Source organism: Protobothrops mucrosquamatus, unplaced genomic scaffold, assembly GCF_001527695.2.
Source record: "Protobothrops mucrosquamatus isolate PMUCROS unplaced genomic scaffold, P.Mucros_1.0 scaffold49, whole genome shotgun sequence".
In the NCBI taxonomy this organism is placed as follows: domain Eukaryota; kingdom Metazoa; phylum Chordata; class Lepidosauria; order Squamata; family Viperidae; genus Protobothrops; species Protobothrops mucrosquamatus.
This window is the reverse complement of record NW_015386431.1, coordinates 1,006,295-1,019,067: the sequence shown is the minus strand read 5'-3', so window position 1 is coordinate 1,019,067 and position 12,773 is coordinate 1,006,295. Positions and strand designations below refer to the sequence as shown.

General features: G+C 43.6%; 1 protein-coding gene across 1 annotated transcript; it reads left to right on the top strand.

The window, feature by feature from the left end:
• The first annotated feature begins 866 nt into the window (after positions 1–866).
• LOC114922307 (uncharacterized protein K02A2.6-like) lies at positions 867–12,391 on the top strand. The gene is made up of 4 exons (XM_029283304.1): positions 867–998; positions 7,790–7,851; positions 10,510–10,709; positions 11,697–12,391. Exons 1-4 carry the CDS (start codon positions 867–869, stop codon positions 12,389–12,391), a joined length of 1,089 nt encoding a protein of 362 aa, XP_029139137.1.
• The last annotated feature ends 382 nt before the right edge of the window (positions 12,392–12,773 follow it).

Here is a 12,773-nt window from a genome sequence, read left to right as displayed (position 1 = left end):
TCTAAATAACATTAACTGAGCTGAGTTTTTGAAATTAAACACAATCACCAGCTAAACAATTTTAATGACTGAACCATTTTAGCCACACAAAGGGCATTTAAAGGATTGTTGTTCTTTCCTTGAGCAAGTAATTTGGAATGTCTTTGACGTCCAAAGTAACATCTTGCAGATTCATAATGGTGTAATTGCCCACGTTGCATATTGATACATGTTGACATAGTTGCTTAAATCCCAATTATTGGCCACATAAAACTCTCTCATAAATCCCACTGGTTATGCTGACTGGAGTACAAAATTAGCTTTACAAATTTATGGAAGGCACCAGTTACCATGACCATATATGTGTTTTCCTCCTTAAGCCTGAACCAATTATTTCAAATAAATAGTTCTCCTTACTGGTGAACGTATAAATACTGTTATGTCCTGGGCCTGCTGAGTCATTCAGCAGGTGCAGGAGGCTGCTGAAAGGCCTGGGCAGACACATGAATGCCCGGGATCAGATAGGCTGTCTCCTGCCTTGTGCGCATGCGCAAGGCGGGAGAAATGCCTTGCACTGATTGGCTGCGACTGTCCCTGCAAGGGGGTATAAGAACAATCTGCGGCATTTTGTTTTGGTTCTGTTGGAGAAAATAAAGAGAAGACTGTTTTACTTCTTTGCCTCGTCTCAATGCCTTTGCGAACAAAACAGAACATTGGTGACGAGGGTGGGATTGTGCTGCAAACAAAACAATGAAAGAGAGGCTGACTCACCACGGAAGGCCTGAAGAGCTGAGAAGTCCGGCGTCCCGAAGAAGCGACCCTGCCTGCCAGTACAAGAACGCTGGAGGAGAGGTTGGTGAAGGGACCCCTTCTTCAGCCATTGCAGCATGAGGCGTTGTCGAGGCTACCGGACAGCAACGATGTCCAAAATCGGTCGTCTCTCTGAATTCGACACAGCTCATCCAGAACGCTGGAGTTCCTACGTTGCTTGGGTAGAGAATTACTTCCGAGTAAACCAAGTGAGGGAAGACGGCCTTAAAGCTGCTATGTTATTGTGTGTCTGTGGGCAGGAGACTTTTGATATTGCAGAAAATCTGGTCGCCCCAGCACCACTTGAATCCATCGCTTATGCTGAGCTGAAGAAGATGCTGCATGAACATTTTGAACCGAAGCTTTCGGTGATTGCATGGCGACACGCATTCGAGCAGATGGACCAGAGGCCTGGTGAGTCTGCTGCGGACTTTATTGCTACATTACCACAAGCAGCTAGGCCATGCGAATTCAAGGACCTGGAAGAGAGACTTCGGGATCGTTTAGTCTGTGGACTGAGAAGTCGTGAGCTGCAACAGAAAATCTTTGCAAAAGAAGACGTCTCTTTCCAAGATGCTTTAAGAGAAATTGCAGCTGAAGAAGCAGCGAGCGGAGCTGTGAAGGCCTTGCAGCTCGCCAAGAACCCTCCAACGACGGTCTCCGTCCATCAAGAGGTCGCTTGAGAAGAATCCGAACAGGATCCAGAGATGGAGGTGGACAGACTAAAGCAGCCAGTGGAGAAGAGGCCTCAAGAACGTTCTGACAAGGCAACTTTATTCCCTCGGTGTTTCGGATGTGGAGGATGCCACAAGCGCTCCGACTGCTGGTTCCGCTCCGCCATTTGCCGGGCATGTGGCAGGCAAGGCCACATTGCCTCTGTCTATTTGGGTCGCCCGAAGGACAAGCCTTCGGAAGAATTGCTTCAGAAAGGTACCAGGGTCCCCAGCCAACATAGGGTGGGTTTCTGCGCGTCACACAGAAGCATTTTCAAAACAGGGGCTCCTAGGCCGCTTAGAAAGAAGCTTCACATTGATGTGAGGTTGCAAGGGATGGAGTTGGACACCGGATCTGCTTTATCTCTCAGGACACTTTTAAAAAGATTTGTTGTAGAAGCGGCCAGCGAGTTAAACTCAGGCCGTCGAATCTGATTCTCACTGACTTCCAGAATTCCCGAATCAGCGTGAAGGGGGAAGCCACGATCCAAGTGCAGCATAGGAATTTCAAGGGATTCTTAGATGTGGTGGTAGTTGGGGGTGATTGTACGAGTCTTATTGGACTCGATTGGTTCGAGGCCCTGGGAATCCAAGTGACTGGACTTCACAGTGTGCAAACGACTGGCCTTGCAGAAATTTGCAAGGAGTTTGCTGATGTGTTCAGTTCAGAGCTTGGCTCGTACAAGGGGCCTCCCATTTCCATACTTTGATGATGTCCTCATCACTGGGGAATCATCTGAAAATCTGGCTGAAAGGCTTAGAGCAGTATTGCTGTGTTTCCGCCAAGTGGGGTTGAAGTTAAAATAAGACAAATGTAAAATTGGGGTCACTTCAACAGAGTTTCTGGGGTTCCATATTGATGCTGAAGGCATCCATCCTGCTGAATCTAAGCTTAAAGCAATTCAGCAGGCCCCAAGTCCCAAGTCCAAAAGCGAACTCCAGGCTTTTCTGGGACTGTTAAACTTTACCATTCATTCCTCCCTCACAAAGCTGCAGTGGCTGAGCCATTACACCGGCTCTTGGATAAATAGCTTCATGGCTGTGGACAAAGGTCCACAAAAGGAGTTTTGCAGAGGTCAAGGCCTTGCTATCTTCAAATGTGGTTCTACCGCATTTCAATGAGCAATTGCCTGTATGCATAGCCTGTGATGCATCCTCTTACGGGATTGGGGCTGTGTTGAGCCACTTGAAGGCTGATGGGACACAAGTCCCTATAGCCTACTATTCTAGGACCCTATCATCTGGTGAACATAATTACGCGCAGAAAGATAGGGAAGCCTTGGCCATAGTGGCTGGCATAAAGAAATTCCATGACTTTCTTTATGGGCCAACATGATTCGTCATGCCACATTTGCACCGTTTCATCCAGCTTCCAATGGCCAGGCTGAGCAAATGGTGTGCACCACCAAAGATGCGTTAAAGAAAATAACTCATGGGAACTGGCATCACAGGTTGGCTGACTTTCTCTTCTCACACCACACCACACCATGCACAGCCACTGGGAAGAGCCCAGCTGAACTCCGCTGGGGTCGCAGGCTCATTACTAAACTGGACAGGTTGCACCCAGACCGGGTGGCGTCACAGGTGTCACAGCCATGGGCACCTAGCAGACTTCAGGTGGGCAATCCAGTCTGGGCAAGGAACTATGGCCCTGGGTGACAGCAGTGGTATGCAAGGTCTCTGGGCCACTCTCATACGAAGTGGCCTTGGATGATGGTCGGGTGATCCGGCGACACATTGATCAACTGTGCTGGAGGCTTCCCAGCCACACTTCCGCTCCTGGCTCTGCTCTCGGGGGGGGAGGAGGACCACGATTACAATCATGGACCACAGTCCCTCCGCAAAAGTGGAATGTCCCAGGCACCAGAAGGGGGTTTTGCCATGGAGGCGGCTCCTGACTCTGGCACTCCTGACTCGGGTACCGGGTCAATGGGACATTGCTCGCAACCGGTCTGCCGGGCCTATCCAGCTGCTGGTCTTGGGCTCAAGGGACAGTCCTCCCAAGAGGGGTCCATTGTGGACTTGGGGAATTCCACCCCACCACTGGATTTGGGGAATTCCACATTGCCAAGGAACTCTGGTTTGGGTTCAGAGGATCCAGCCAGTCAGCAGCAGGGGAGGTCGCCTGAGGCTAGGGGGCATCACAGTCCTGGCCTGTTGAGCTTGGCAGGCGAGTTTGCAGGCCAGGCCATCACAACCACTCCAAAAAGGTCAGAGCGAGCAAGAGGACCACCCAAACACTTACAAGACTACGTAAGATGCCTGTCAGCATGTGGACAAGTTTAAGGTCACTTAGAAATCAGAACGCGCTCAAAAGAACAAGTGTTCAGTTATAGTCATGCATAATAGTAAATATCCTTGTAGGAGAAATAATGGATTGATAAGGTATTATCTGTGTAATAGTAAAGTATTATGTTTTGAAATAAGAGGGGAGGGGTGTTATGTCCTGGGCCTGCTGAGTCATTCAGCAAGTGCAGGAGGCTGCTAAAAGGCCTGGGCAGACACGTGAATACCCGGGACCATACAGTCTGTCTCCTGCCTTTGCGAACGAAACAGAACAAATACCATGCTACTTTCATGGCTAATAGAGAGGAAAGAATTTAGAGCAATGTTCAAAATGAGGCAGCGTTACAATACTCAGAGTAATCGATCTAAAATAATGTTATTTTTCCCTTCATAGGGATAATTTCCTCCGAACATAAATTGTAAGTATCCCTATATGGAGAATAATATGGTTTGCTGTATCGTTATTGAGAAAAACATTCTGAAGTCTTTTGAATTCTTTTCACAAAACCCTTGGCTTACAAGGGGGGGAACTGTATTTATCTGAAGCCCTCTGTCTTAATGCTCTCAAACACAGCCATGATGTTAAACAGGCTGGACACTTTGGATATTTGAAAACTCTCCACCTCACCCACCGGCAATTTTGGTGGCCGGGGCTGAAACAGGATATGGAAAACTATGTAAAAAGTTGTACTGTATGTGCCACAATGAAAAGAATCCCAGGGAAAACCCCTGGGTTACTGCAGCTGGTGGCAGACCCTTCTCAACCATGGGAAGAAATAGCTATGGACTTTATAGTAGACCTACCTGAAAGTAGAGGAAATACTGTCATATGGACTGTGATAGATCTGTTCTCGAAGCAGGCTCATTTCACCGCCTGCAAAAGACTCCCATCTGCCCAACGACTGACTAAATTGTTCCTGAAACATATTGTATCTACTGGCTGCATGGCACCCCTAAGCGAATAATTTCGGCAGTTCACAGTGCAGTTTTGGAGGAGTTTTCTTAAATTAATTGGATCATCTCAAGGCTTATAATCTGCTTTTCATCCAGCCACCAATGGTGCTGCAGAATCCTCTAACAAAATGGTGGAGCAATACCTCAGATGCTACGTTTCCTACCAACAGACAAATTGGACTGACCTCCTCCCCTTCGTAGAGGTGGCGTACAATAATTCTGTTCACAGCAGTACCGGCTACATGCCTTTCAGAGTAGCCACGGGAAAAGAGTTCAGCCCAATACCTGAATATTGTCAGGTGCCCTCCGCCTCCCAGACACTTGATCAATGGGTGAGGGGGTGGGAAGAAGTTTGGAGAAACACGAAAGCTGCGTTAAAAAAGTCTTCCAAGACCTACAAAAAGCAGGCTGATAAAAAGAGGGCTCCCCAAAGAACATTCCAAGTTGGGGAGAAGGTTTATCTGTCAACTAAATATTTACGCCTCAAATTGCCCAGTAAGAAATTGGGACCAAAATTCTTCGGGCCTTTCCCCATAGTAAGGATCATCAACCCCGTCACAGTAGAATTGAAACTCCCTAGGCTTTTAGGGAGGATTCACCCTGTCTTCCATTGCAGCTTGTTGAAACCTTATCAGGGCTCCACTTTAAGACCTCCCCCTAAGAAGGCACCCGGGCCCCTCGTAGTTGCAGGACAGACCCACTATGAAGTGAAACGTATTCTTGACTGTAGAATTTTTAAAGGGAAAGTACCTAGTACAATGGAAGGGGTACTCGCTGTCCGAGGCTACTTGGGTGAAATCTAACGATGTGAAGGCTGACCGACTCATCAAAATGTTTCATGAGAAAAACCCCAACAAACCAAGGGATAATCCCTGACATATGCTTTTGTTCACATACAGGACCTATCCTTTTTGTAAGGGGGGCCGGATATCAACGCTGCTAATATTGGATATTATTGCTTTGACAAGATATGCAGAACTGTCTGGTATTTTTAGAGTTAATTCAGATGATGGTGGGGGGGAGAAGAAAGATAAGGACTGCGCGCGGGAAGGGAACGGAAGTGAATCTTTGCCCTCCAGCTTGATTGGAAAATGTGAATCATGACAGCAAACTAGGGGAGGGGAATAGCCTGGAATGTTATATGCAAAGGAAGGGAAATTCAGATCTTGGCATCCATCCATGGTGTGCCAACACTCTGTTGCACTTTAATAAAGGCTTTTAGGATAAACAATGCCTGGAAGTTCTTTGAAGTGTTTCATTAGTCAGAACTATGACACCAGCAAATTTCCAGCATACCAGGGTGTGTCACTTTTGAAGTACTGATTGATTTTTAATTACTGCTCATTCATGCAACCCTCATAAAATTACTGGCCTAGGGTAATTTTTAAGAGGGGTTTTTAGAGGAGTTTTTAATTATATTTTAAATTAGACAAGTTAAATATTTCATTTTAATTAATTTTAAATTTTGTGTTGTTATTGGTGTTTTTAATTGATTGTCAGCCGCCCTGAGTCCGCAAGGAGAAGGGCGGGATATAAATTCGAACAATAAACAATAAACAATAATAATAGGTTTAAGTTTATCTAAAAAGTTTTTCAGATAATAATTCTTATAATTCACCTTAAATATTCCTCTGTCCTGGGTGTGCCAAAAATTAAAACCGGCTGCATGATTGAAGCCCTGCCCCTTTTTATGTTCAAAAAGTATGTGGTGCATGTAAAACATGAGCAGAGCTTTAACTGTGTGATCCTGATTGCCATATTGACTTTTGTTTACCCACCTCAGCAGATAACCTGGCTTTTGTTTGAACTACGTTTGGGGCATTCCCTGTTTTTTTTTTCATAATGTAAAAAGGTTAGAGAGATACTGAACTAGGTTCATGTTAAAAATGTAAAACTAACACTGGGAAGAAGAGTATTTAAAGGTTTAGTATCCTGAAGTTTGACAAATTGAGGAGATGGCTTCTGAATAAAATTTGAATTTGAGCCATCAGGAAATGTGTGCCACAGAAAAACATAGGTCCTAAGTTTAAGAACAGCAGTAAAAGAAATGATCACTTAGAACTAGTTTGATTTATTAATAAATATATTAGGAAGTTATATCTGCATCAACAGAACATTCAGGCCAGGTTGAACATTCCAAGATGGGTCCAACCACATGTCTTGGCCTTACTCCATAGGGCTTTTGGCAGGGGGGAAGGATCAGAGTCAGTCTGATCTGTTTTACTTCCCATTTTACTGGACAGAATTGTGCTCTAGGAGATCCATGTCTGGACAGCTTGTTAAAATTAGAGCATACCTTTTCTGGTCTGCAAGAAACAGCTTGGCAGTTGTTGTCAGCAAATTATTATTTTTCCCTCTCTCTCTTTCTAAAAAGAAAGCAAGGGCCAAGAGCCCACAGAGTCTTGTACATATACAAAAGTTTCTTAGAGTCCTTTTTTCCCCTCCTAATGAAAGATAAATAGTTGCCACACTCCCAGTTCTGCTAGCACTTACACTATAGATCCATCGAGAAGGAAAAACCCAAAATTGTTCCCAACAGAATATGTGTGTCCTTACTCAGTCAGAACTCACAACTAAACAACTATCATGCCTTTCTTTTAAATATAAGAAATAATAAATTGGAAAATGAAACCAGGTTAAAATGTAACATAGAACAATCCAGCAGGCTGTAATACAGAATTGATAGGACATTCTACTGGGACATTTTCACTGCCTTGAAAAACCCTGTTTTTCAATGAAAAAATGTTATGAATTAAACTTGGCCTTTTCCTTTACTGTATCACCAATATTTCAAATACAGTCTTTGCTCCAAACTCACAAACTGAGCTTACTAATTGCATTAAATCAATGGTTCTCAATGTCTGGTCTAAAGAACATCAACATTCTGCAAGGGGATTGTCCTTGGTGCAATGGTCAAAATAAAAATATAAAACTGCCAAAATCTCAAGAGATTGCCAAAATTTGCAGTGCTGCTCAGATATTGGGTTTTCACATTACTTTGGTTATGTTATAATCTTTTCATTAAATTAATTTTCATTTGATTGCAGACATACAAAAATGCCATTGGAGGAAGCCAAGCTTCCAGTGGGCAGGACATTGCCAATCCTGGGTAAATGTCAAATGTTTCTGATAGTGAACTTTTTTGTTCACATAACAGAAAAGATAGTTTACTTATCTACAGTTTATTAAATAAATACTATTACCTAACTCACACACAACATCTTGAAGTACAGTGAAGAGGCTGCTGCATGTGAGAATTCAACTAATATTTAGCTATGGGTCCAATCAACTACTACCTCCAGAATGCATGTACCTGTTTGCCATTCTTTTAAAGCTGCTACATGTCTTTGGCCAGTCCTTGTATGTTTCCTCTTTTATTTTATAAATTGCTTTGCAGGTAGGACATTTAAATAAAATGAACAATAATGTAGGAGGGATATTTAAATAAAATTAGCAATAATGGCAATCAGTAACAACCACATTTCTTTTTGGATGTGAAGCCAGAAACTTTGTTCTAGATCAGGCATGTTAAACTCGCGACGTCATGTAACATCGTGCAACATATCAGGCTGGTTTTGCCATTGCCGGCAATGGGGTGGGCATGGCTTCCACGTGATGCATCCGGCCTGCGGGCCGGCAGTTTGACACCCCTGTTCTAGATGTTTGCATTTATTCATTGAAGAACAGATTTCTCTTGAGCAAAAGTCCCTTAATCAATGTATAGACTTATTTTTCATGCTTTTACATAACATTTCTCTCTTGTATTCAGAAATTAATATTCAATAGTAACAAAGGAAAAGACTTTTGACAAGTATAATCTGGCAACGAAATGACAAGCTAGCAATGTAATGATGTTTGAATTTATGAAAATGACAATTTCATTTCTGGTGCCAATTCTATCAGAAATAAACTGAGCTATGTAGATTTCAATTTATCTAAGCATCCTTTGCTTCCTAACAAGGTCTAATATCCAAACCTGCTTGCTTTTTTTTTCAAATGAGGCAATTTAATAAATAAAAATTATTATTATATCTTCCAAGCATAATGTTGTATGATTAATAATTTGAACAACATGGTCAGTAACCCACATTCATCTATGTGATTACTGCAGAATTAATGAGAAAGAATTTTGAATAAATATACCAGAAATGATTAAACACAACAGTTGCTGAAAGCTTAGGGGAAAATGTCATTGAGTTAAGAAAACCTCATTATAATTAAATACTGCAATCATTGAACATAATATTCTGAAAGATGGGGTATCAACAGCAGAAACATTAATTGTGAGTTCTCTTTTCTCATTCCCTATTACTTGTATGAGTTTTTATATATTGTGATTAAGCCAACCTTTTGGCTACAACCAGAGCACATTGTTATTACATGACAAAATTGCATTTGTGATTGGAAGTGTTTTTCATTTTGGTTTGCCACCCAGAGTCACTTATAGAGATGGGTGTCTATACAAATTGAATCAATAAAATAGAAAAAACAGCAACTGTGAAGCCAGAGAATGGTCAGGTTAGTTTGAATCAAGAAAAAAAGAATAATACAAGTAAATTCTGGATTCCAGAAAAAAGTTAGAAAGCCATTCAACATACATACATATACAATCTGACTATCCAAGCTGTCATGGTTATATCTGGATGCTAAACTCAACCCTGTTCCACTGTATCTGAGTATCCACAACATGCTAAGCTAAAATGTGATTAGTTTGCTTATGTGTTTCTTCCAACAGAACCACCATAGATGGGTAATGGAGATTTAACATTGGAATAATCTTGGAGTTGCAACTGACAATTGTCCAAGACATCATTCAGAAAGCACACATTTGAATTTCAATATGCATTAAATAATGTAACAAATCTCTAATGACAGGGAGAGATGTCTTCTTTTTCACAAAATTATTGTGTCTTTTAAAATAACATATATTGATTCTATTTGCTTCTACATTTTGTTTAAATGTCAGAAGTTATGTTGATAGAATGAATGAACCAGAAACCAATATATTGGTTAACCTTTCCAGAAAAAAAGAGATGATAGACTTTGTAATATGTTCTATCCAATATATCCTTGTCCAGATATCTGTTTCTTTGAGTAGACTATGTAATTCTCTACAGAATACATGAGTATGAAATTCATTTGCAACCCTTCGTAAATATTGAAAATACTGGATATTTCAACTTTAAGTCAAGCAATAATAAGAGAGTTCAAGTTGTACCTGGGTTCAATTCCTTATATTTCTAGCTAAGCTGATCGGAATAAATCTCACTTGCATTTCAAACCTGGAAAAGTAATTCTCAGTTAAGGGAGGCAGTACTGGGATGGATGGACAAGACGTTCATCTGAAATAATCTTTTAATATCTGTACCTGAGTGTTTAATATACAGGTTGTAATGTATTGATGTGAATTACTTGAAAATGTTGAAAAAACGGTCATAAGACTATGTCAATTAAGTGCCAGACTTTCTGTCTACAGGCTCATTAACTTGTGTTTAAAGCGGGAACTAATACTTGAATCCTATTGGCCGCCGCCTTGTTGCTGAGTGTATAAATAGGGGTGGTGCGGCAGTTATCCACGCTTCTGTTCCAACCTTAATAAAGAGTTGTTGTTGCACCTACTGCTTCATCAATGCCTCACCAATCACCAAACATAACAGTGGTGACAAAGGTGGGATGTGCTGCCAACTTCGAAGAACTGAGTCACTAAGGGGGTAAAGCCAAGCGATGACAACTTGGTCAGACCATGTCCCCTCCCCATTCCTGCCAGTACAAAAATGCTGGAGGAAGAGCACTCCCAAGGAACAGTCCTTGGGAGATTAAAAGAAGCCTTGGCAGCACAAGGCATTGCGAGGCCGAAAACAACTCATCATGGCCAAACTCGCGAAACTCTCGGAATTCGATGTCGCACATCCAAAGAGGTGGAGCTCATATGTCATGAGAGTCGAGAATTACTTAAGAGTCAACCAAGTTCGTGAAGATGGCTTGAAGGCCACAACGCTGCTGTGCGACGTTCGAAATCGCCGAAAACTTAGTCGCTCCAGCTCCACTTGAGTCCATTGCTTATTCCGAACTCAAAAAAATGCTCAAAGAACACTTTGAGCTGAAGCTATCAGTCATCGCCTGGAGGCACGCCTTCGAACAAAGAGACCAATGACTGGGCAAGTCACCTGCCGAGTTCATAGCCACTTTTCATCAAGCGGCCCAACCCTGTGAATTCAAAGACCTCAAAGAAAGACTGTGAGACCGCTTAATGTGCAGGTTGAGAAGCAGGGAACTCCAACAGAAATTGTTCGCTAAAGAGACTATTTCTTTCCAAGACACCCTAAGGGAGATCACAGCCGAAGAAGCCACAGGGGGAGCCATCAAGGCCTTACGGCTTTCCAGGAGCACTCCCTGCATAGAGGCCATCCACCAGGAGGGCGCTCAGTGGGTCAAAGACTCTGAATCGGATCAAGAGGTCGATCAGTTACAGCAGACATCAGAAAGAAGGTCACAACATACAGTTGACAAGGCAGTTCCCTTCTCTCAATGTGCAGGGTGTGGAGGCCGACACAAACGCGCAGAATGCAGGTTCCACACAGCAACCTGCCGGGCGTGTAGCAAACAAGGCCACATCACCGCTGTCTGTCAGGGTTGCCAGAGAGAAAGCCCACCAGAAGAGTTTCCCTGGAAAGGTACCGGGGAATAGCAACACAGGGTTGGCTATTGCAGCAGTAGAAGGAGCGTGCATAGAACAGGTGCCCATCGCCCACTGAGGGAGAAGCTTCGGCTCAAAGTCAAGCTACATGGAGTTCCATGCAACATGGAACGAGATACGGGGTCAGCATTAGCCATAAGGAAACTTTCAAACACGTTTGTAATCGCAGCGGCAAAAGAGTTAAGCTCAAGCTGTCAAACCTCGTGTTAACAGATTTCCAAAACTCCTGAGTAGCAGTTAGAGGGCTAGAGTCTTAGAATCTCTGCATGAGGGACATCTGGGAATAGTCCGGATGAAGGCACTCATGCAAAGCTACCTTTGGTGGCCTGGGCTGGATAAAGATATTGAGGCTCAGGTACACAGCTGCCACATTTGCCAGCAATCTAGACCAGAGATGCCCCACGCCCCAGTCCATCAATGGGAAACCACACAAGCCCCGTGGTTCAGGATCCATGTTGATTTTGCAGGGCCCTTTCAGGGACAACTCTTCCTCATTGTGGTGGACAGTCACTCCAAGTGGTTAGAGGTCACACTTGTTCCTACTATGACTACTGCCAGGACCATCCAGGAATTGCGCAGAATCTTTGCCACACATGGGTTACCCGACTTGATGGTCTCAGACAATGGGGCTCAATTTACCACTGCGGAATTTCAGTCTTTTTTGAGGGCTAATATGATTAGGCACGCCACTTCGGCTCCCTTTCACCCAGCCTCAAACAGCCAAGTGGAGCGCATGGTCCGAACAACTAAAGAATCCTTAAAGAGGATAGTAACCGGCAACTGGCAACATAGACTGGCAGATTTTCTACTCTGCCAATGCACAACCCCCTGCACTTCCATGGGCAGAAGCCCAGCAGAATTAAGATGGGGCCGGCATTTGATCACAAAGCTGGATCGCCTGCATCCAGATAAAGTTGCTTCACAAGCAACACAGCCAAAGACACCACAGTGATTGCAAGTTGGCGACCCAGTTTGGGCACAGAACTACGGGCAAGGGGCACTGTGGGTGGTAGCCATGGTTTGTAAGGTGTCATGGCCACTTTCTTATGAAGTGGTCCTGGAAGACGGTCGTGTGCTACACAGGCACATTGGCCAACTGCGGCAGAGATTAGCGAAGCAGCCAATAGCTCATGACTTTAGTGACAGTCTGTGACAATCAAACTCAAGAGCAGTACGATTGCAGTTGTGCATTAGAATCTGCCAGCAACGGCGGAACTCTTCGACTAAGGGACGGGGCTCTAGCAACTGGCGAGTTAGTCCCAAACCCTGATATTCAACCAATGGCAATACCAGCAGACGGCTCCATTTTCTGGACCGGTGGAGTCTGCTCCACC

What these genes read in the sequence shown, in the direction of transcription:
- LOC114922307 (XM_029283304.1), top strand. Translation starts at nt 867, where the DNA reads ATGAGGCGTTGTCGAGGCTACCGGACAGCAACGATGTCCAAAATCGGT. An exon ending in CAGGACATTGCCAATCCTGG is followed by an intron (nt 7,852 to 10,509) that starts GTAAATGTCAAA and finishes CATTCCTGCCAG; the next exon opens with TACAAAAATGCTGGAGGAAG. An exon ending in ATTACTTAAGAGTCAACCAA is followed by an intron (nt 10,710 to 11,696) that starts GTTCGTGAAGAT and finishes CTAGAGTCTTAG; the next exon opens with AATCTCTGCATGAGGGACAT.